General features: G+C 40.5%; 1 protein-coding gene across 1 annotated transcript in view; it reads right to left on the reverse strand.

Moving 5' to 3' along the window:
* Positions 1 to 6,981, reverse strand: part of dnai4 (dynein axonemal intermediate chain 4) — a 16,705-nt gene extending 9,724 nt beyond the window's left edge. Inside the window, exons 1-7 of the mRNA XM_016664270.1 lie at positions 6,707 to 6,981; positions 6,496 to 6,607; positions 5,983 to 6,140; positions 4,554 to 4,660; positions 2,886 to 3,057; positions 2,644 to 2,783; positions 9 to 253 (exon numbers count right to left, since the gene is read on the reverse strand). Of these exons, the coding sequence (XP_016519756.1) occupies positions 9 to 253; positions 2,644 to 2,783; positions 2,886 to 3,057; positions 4,554 to 4,660; positions 5,983 to 6,140; positions 6,496 to 6,607; positions 6,707 to 6,765 (993 nt within the window). The 5' untranslated portion in view covers positions 6,766 to 6,981. The remainder of the gene's footprint in view (positions 1 to 8; positions 254 to 2,643; positions 2,784 to 2,885; positions 3,058 to 4,553; positions 4,661 to 5,982; positions 6,141 to 6,495; positions 6,608 to 6,706) is intronic.
* Between the last annotated feature and the right edge of the window lie 257 nt (positions 6,982 to 7,238).

Raw genomic sequence — 7,238 nt, forward strand, 5'->3', positions numbered from 1 at the left:
AGAGAGAGAGAGAGAGAGAGAGAGAGAGAGAGAGAGACCACCCGCTGTACAAAAAGGCTGAACTTACCTTGCAGCAAAGGCAGCTTTCTGTAAGCAGCCAGCTGGCTTTGGAAGTTGTTCCGCAGTACGGTCCTCTCCATTAAAAGTAAGGAGTAATGGAATTTATCTGACGTCATGATGAGCTCAAAGTCTGCCTGTGTGTTTAAACTGCTCCCAACTGTTTCTACATCTTTCAGCGAGCAGGTGGAAATAACTGGAAAGGAATATGTTTGAGTTACACTTGTTTTAAAACAACCAAACTGAAGCCGGACATCTCTTTTACGTGATTTTAACTCTGTTACCTGTACCAGATTACCTGTACTAGCTGAGCTGGTCAGGGACAGACTCCTCTCTGGACTTCTCCTGGAGTCCACAACAGTCTCTGCATCATTGGTCTGTTTCATTTCAGGGCTGTGAACCATCACTTCCTGCTCTGGAGGTGCATACATGTCGAAGGCAGACACAATCGTGGCTATAGATAAGGATGAAATTCTTTTAAAAACACTTCTACTGTATGAAGGATTATGTTTGTGATTAAAAACTAAAGATGAATGTCTATAAGTCCTAGTGAAGTCCTAGCTCAAAACTTTGCGTGACAGGTGGACGGAGCCTGGTGCTGCAAGGTTGGAGACCTTGTCCTCTTAGGCGACGGGGCCTGGATAATACCCGTGCTAAACGGCGACGACAGGCGCTTAAATTCTGTAACAAAAGTATGTTTTTCTTTTTTTTTTAATCTTTTCTTTTTCCCAAAATCTTTTTCTCTTTCTTACTGTTTATTCAATGTCACATGCTGTTTTTATTTTGTTTTTAATTATGTAAAGCACCTTGAAATGCCTTGCTGCTGAAATGTGCTATACAAATAAAATTTGATTGATTGATTGCTATAAAGAAAACTATTCATCAGAATGTTATGATGGAAACTATGGTGTCCCACAAGGCTCAATATTAGGTTTCACTCTCTTTAATCTTTATATAGGGTCATTGGCAGATATGGCATTCATTTAGTCACTTTCATAGCTAAGCTGATAACACACAGCTCTATGTTATCTCCTGATGACATCAGATCTATTAGTGCAATTTTTAATCATATTTTAGGTATTAATTCATGGCACATATTTTCCTTCAGTTAAATATGAACAAAACTAAACGTTTAGTTTTTGTCAAAGAAATTCAAACAAACTCCCAGTTCAACTTCAAACACTGAATGAATCATTCAGCCCAGGTCAAAACTCTGTTCAGTCCTAGTCCAATGCAGAAGATTCAGTTCAGTCTTTTATAACATGCAAGACAGATTGCTGTGCTAACAAAAAGCTACATCTGAAGATCTCAGGTGCCAGAACGCTGATGAGGACCAGAAAGCAAACTCACATTAAACTGATTTTAAAGTTTCTGAACTGGCTGCCTGTCCATATTAGAATTGATTTCAAGTGCTCTTACTGATATTTTAAACTCTAAATGGACTTATGTTTGCATATGTCTTGGTAATGTTTATAGAAAAGATTTGTGGAGCTGCAAATAGGAAATTAGCTTGATAGCAACCTTGAACGGTCCAGCCAAACATTGATGCTAGAATGTTTGTCCATCCATCCATCCATTTTCTTCCGCTTCATCCGGGGTCGGGTCACAGGGGCAGGAGCTTCAGAAGGGAGGCCCAGACTTCCCTTTCCCCAGCCACTTCTTCCAGCTCCTCCGGGGGAACCCCAAGGCGTTCCCAGGCCAGCCGAGAGACATAGTCCCTCCAGTGTGTCCTGGGTCTTCCCCGGGGCCTCCTCCCAGTGGGACGAGCCCGGAACTCCTCACCAGGGAGGCGTCCAGGAGGCATCCTGACCAGATGCCCGAGCCTCAACTGGCTCCTCTCGACGTGGAGGAGCAGCAGCTCTACTCTGAGTCCCTCCCGGATGACCGAGCTACTCACCCTATCTCCAAGGGAGAGCCCAGCCACCCTACGGAGGAAACCTTGTATCCGTGATCTTGTTCTTTCAGTCATGACCTAAAGCTCATGACCATAGATGACGGTAGGAACAAGACTGACCGGTAAATCGAGAGCTTCGCTTTTTGACTCAGCTTTCTCTTCACCACGACGGACCGGCACAGCGCCCGCTTAACTGCAGACGCTGCGCCAGTCTGCCTGTCGGTCTCCTGCTCCCTTCTTCCCTCATTCGTGAACAAGATCCCAAGAATGTTTGTATTTGTGTCAAATGGAGTTTTATCTCTAAATGAGTTGATTCTCATGTATGTTTCTAAGGTTTGTTTAGCTTCAAAACAGCGTGTTTGATAACGTTTAATAACAACAATTAAAACTTATCAATGTTTGACATTATCAAGCAAAATGTTTTTACATCAGGCAACAAAAAACCCTATTTAAAATAAACAACACTTAGCCTGGTGGCCCGCCAGGCTGATAATACACTGGGGGAAACCCTGTTCAGCAATACATAGGTTTTAAGTCAATAATTCTTGAATATTGATTAAAAAACATACCAGTGCCATTGTCAGATTTTTTTCACTTATATGATGGGAAAAAACATTTTAATTACTTTGAGCTTGGTATATTTTGCAGTGTGCTATACTTTTTTATAGTGAATGTATTGTCTTGAATCAAACCTGTGTCCACCATGAGCATGAGGTTGTTCTGTATCTGTTTGTTCTTAGTCGCTCCATTCAGTGTCTGCATGGCTCGATCCACATACTTCTCATTGTTTCCTCTGTTTCTGCAAACTTCAGAATACTGTTTATTTCTCTCTCTGCAATACAAAACAAGGTTGAGTTAACAATAGCTTGTTCCAATCAGAGATAAAAAAAAGATTTAAATATTGGTAAAAAAAATCAAAAACAATTTCTCTTACATTATGACATCTGCATCATCAGCATTCACTGACACTAAGGTGGGGGGAATGTCCAGCAGAGAAATAGTGTCTGTCTCTGTGATTAAAATGTCCTTAATCCCTTTCAACAGAGCTTGTGTCATTTGTTCTTTAACTGAGCCTTTTTTCCTCTTTTCATCTGGCAACAAAGATTCTACAAAACAGAACATTGTTAAAAAGGAGTCCTTTTCAGCAAAGAACAGAAACGCACATAATGAATGGAGTAGAACAAAATATCTGATTCATTCTTTGAGCTCTCAGCTTTTGCCAGTCAAGAAACGCACTGCATTTGGAGAACATGGAGATCTCCATGTTTGGAGATGTCTTTTGGAAACCTGAGGCTTATGGTAATGATCTACACTCTCAAAACATAGAGACAGCATCGAAGCTTTACAAAAACCAGTGCAAGTAAACTGGTCGAAAAGTTACAGTCGGTGTGAACATCTCTACATACAGTGGGTTGAAAAAGTATTCATACCCCTTGAATTTTTCCATAATAATTTAAATATATTTCTTTTGAGTTTCATGTGAAAGACCAAAACAAAGTGGTATAGAATTGTGAAACAGAAAAAAAGATTATACTTGACTCAAAACATTTTTTACAAATAAAAAATGTATAAAAAGATTTCCCAAGCTTTGAACGTCTCCCAGAGCTCTGTTCAGTCCATCATCTGGAAATAGAAAGAGTGTGAAACAACTGTAACAAGACAAGGCCGTCCACCTAAACTTCCAGCTGAACAAGAACAAGCTCTGATCAGAGATGCAGCCAAGAGGCCCATGGTGACTCTGGACCAAAGGCAGAGATCCACAGCTCAGAGGAGGAATCTGTCCACAGGACAAGTATTCGTCATCACTGCACAAATGTGATCTTTCTGGAAGAGCGGCAAGAAGAAAACCACAAGAAGTCCTGGATCATGTTGTGTCCAGCATGGTCCAGGAGCCATGCTGGACACAACAAACATGTGGAAGAATAAGCTTTGTTCAGACCAGAAGAAAATTCAACTTTTTGGCCAAAGTGCAAAACGCTATGTGTGGAGGAGAACTAACACTGCCTATCACTCTGAACACACCATCCCCACTGTCAAACATGGTGGTGGCAGCATCATGCTCTGAGGTTGCTTCAGGGAAGACGGTCAGAGTTGATATGAAGATGGATGGAGTCAAATACAGGACAATGGAGTCTGCAACAGACATGAGACCGGGGCGGAGCTTCAGCTTCCAGCAGGATATTCACCCTAAACATAAAGACAGGCTACAATGTTTCAAGCAAAACATATTCATGTGTTAGAATGGCCCAGTCAAAGTCCAGTCTTAACCCAATTGAGATCTGAAAACTGCTGTTCACAAATGCTCTCCATCTAATCTGACTTAACTTGAGCTGTTTTGCAAAGAAGAATGGGCAAAACTACGTCAATACGCTACAGAGAGCTGAATACTTCTACACACCACACTTTTCAGTTTTTCATACGTAAAAAAAAACGTTTGAATCATCTATAATGTTTTTTCTAATTCACAGCTGTTTACCACTTTGTGTTGGTCTGTCACATTAAATTCCAAAGAAATATATTTATGTTTATGGTTGTAACTTACGGAAGAGTTCAAGGGATATGAACGCTTTTGCAAGTTATTGTATATATTGTGGTGATGAACCTGGTAAGTTGAAGGGAAAGTCGCGTCTACAAAATGTTTCTTCCATTTCCTCGTTCACAGACTCTATGGTTGACTGGCTGGATATCCTGCTGCTACCCAAAACTGACCTGAAAAACAGTGTCAGAGGAGATGTTTACTACATAGTCATCATGAACAAAAAGCATCTTCCTCACTAACACACTAACACTGATTGACAGGAAGGTTGTTGAATTTTGTTTTATTTTGAAGACCCCTACCCTCAATAATGTATGTGAATGGTTTTGAGAGCTTTCTCACATTTTTCTAATGACACATGGTGGTATCAATATGGTTGAATTTGGTGCCTTAGCATTACCTGCCGCTAACTCATAGGTTGTTAAAGTGCTTTAGCATTAGTAGAACTAATGTTTATGATTAGTGCTTCAGGGTCAATGCAGTTAACGTTTTAGCTAGCCGTGCCCACCACTGCTGTTTGATGATTTAACAATGTCAGTTTTTGAAAATAGCACTTTATAGTGCAGACCTGGAGGGAAAGATCTACACATTTTTTGTCAACAATGTGTGTTCTCTATGGAGAACACACACCACAGCTCAAGTGGAATTATTCGCAATCCTGTTCAAGTCCTGGACGTGGAGAAGATCAGCCCTGACAATGTTCTCTGCAGACCTAATTGTTCATTGCAGTTTAAACCCATCCTATTTTGAGGCTGAGTCAAACCACAATATGACAGATAAACACATGCCAAACTGCATAATGGCTGCATAGAAGATGACCAGCAGCTCTGGTGAAAAGTTCCCCCATCACAAAAGACAAATACAGACTGATTTTGTCAAAAAGAACTGAGACTTTCAGCTGCTTCCACTTGGGGAAATTTCTGCTACAACGAACCGTAGCTGAAACAACAGCATCTACAGAAAGGCGGTCAGAATTTTAATGTCTAGTTTCACCATGGAGTGCTTTTAAATCACCAGGTAGGGTGCTGGTCTGATAAGTCTTTAAGGAACTGATTTTCTGACTTCCTCCTTATGAATGAATAGATAACCATATAAATCTTTAATTTTGGAGCTCTTTGTTCAGCTGAAGGTTTTGCTATCACTACTTGCATTCTGGGGGACCACGGTACTAAACACTGATGTCTGGGTTTGATGCTACATGTGTTGCATCTTTACTTTTTGGCCACTTTCATCTGGAACTTGGCTGGCATGTGCTCACAATTTTTCCTTCACGCCATTACATCATTGTCAACTTTGGACATGGAACTGAAGAGAACTATTATTATACTATTATAGAACTATTATGAGCAACAAGGTGGAATACAACTGAAAAAATGTCTGTACAAATGATGATAATACTCTGTAAACAGAAGTGCTGCTGTATAGTATAGTTTGAACAGGTCTCCTGAACAGGTCAACTCCCCACCTCCTGCTGCACAGCACTGAGCTCTCTTACCTTGAAAAAGGCATAGTGAAGCTCCCAGTGAACATTGTCTGCTCTGATGTTGATCCAGCAGAGAGTTCATCCACCAAGAACCTGCTGCCTGGCTCTGCTCCGAGATCTGCCCGGTAAAATGGCTGAGGGGTCACATCATTGTTTTCCTCATCAAACACCTGAACACAGAACAGTCAGCTATATCTGTTGCATTAAACGCCTCTGAACATTTAAAAGCAGCAAAAATACTAAACACATTTCTTTAAATGCATAATATTTCCTTATTCAGTAAATATTGTAAACACATTTAACTGAGTTAATATAACATAATTTAGTAAATATTGGGCTACAAAGCCCCTTTGATTTTTTTTAGGTTTTGTTAAGCACTTAATTTAATAGTAAATAGGGAGAAGAAGCAGCAAATGGTCAGAACTATAACGTCTGTACATGGTGTGCCACCCAGCGTCTTTATTCAGGTATGCATGTGGTTAACAAGAATTTGTAATTATTTGTCGAATTCACAGTGTAAGTTACCCGAACAGCTCGTCTCGGAGTAGGACCCGCCATTCTGTCCAGAATTTTGTTACCGCTGAAAGTAAAACTCCGTCTGCTGGACAAGGCGAGCAAGTTGCTGCCGCGTTTAGAGCTAAGAAACACCATAACGGTAAATTAGCACAACTACCAATGCTTTTATTTAACAATATATTGACGAACTCAATATTTACGACCTGAGGTGTCAACTTACGGCTTCAGCATCACTGCACATCTCATCTTTTTCCCTTCTTTTGTTACAGAAGTAGACATGATGGAACGGCTTCTGTTGTGGCTTGTTGTCGGGGCAACACAAAGCCATTGCGGTGAAGAGGGCAAACACTGACCCCTATTGACGATTGAAAGTTACAGGTTTCGTTGCTCGAACAAGGCACAAAATGTGGACTCGTTTACACAAATACACCATTCTCTAAGGAAGGACGATTAAGACCACTGGGGGGGGAATCAGAATTTTGACTTTAATCTCAGATTTCTGGCTTTTATGCAAATGGAGATTACAAGAAATTTGCTAAAACTACTCCAATCAGTCTTTCTCTCCCAGCGATAGCAACTCCTGATCATGGTCTGTTTTTGCTGGTTCTCAGGCACGTGCAGAGGGGGGATATAGAGGTGCTTGAGCACCTGCCCTTTTTGCTCCTTGCCCTCAAGTGCCCTTTTGGTCTTTTATTATTATTATTATTATTATTATTATTATTATTATTATTATTATTATTATTATTATTATT

This window comes from Poecilia formosa, unplaced genomic scaffold, assembly GCF_000485575.1.
Source record: "Poecilia formosa unplaced genomic scaffold, Poecilia_formosa-5.1.2 Scaffold475, whole genome shotgun sequence".
NCBI lineage: Eukaryota > Metazoa > Chordata > Actinopteri > Cyprinodontiformes > Poeciliidae > Poecilia > Poecilia formosa.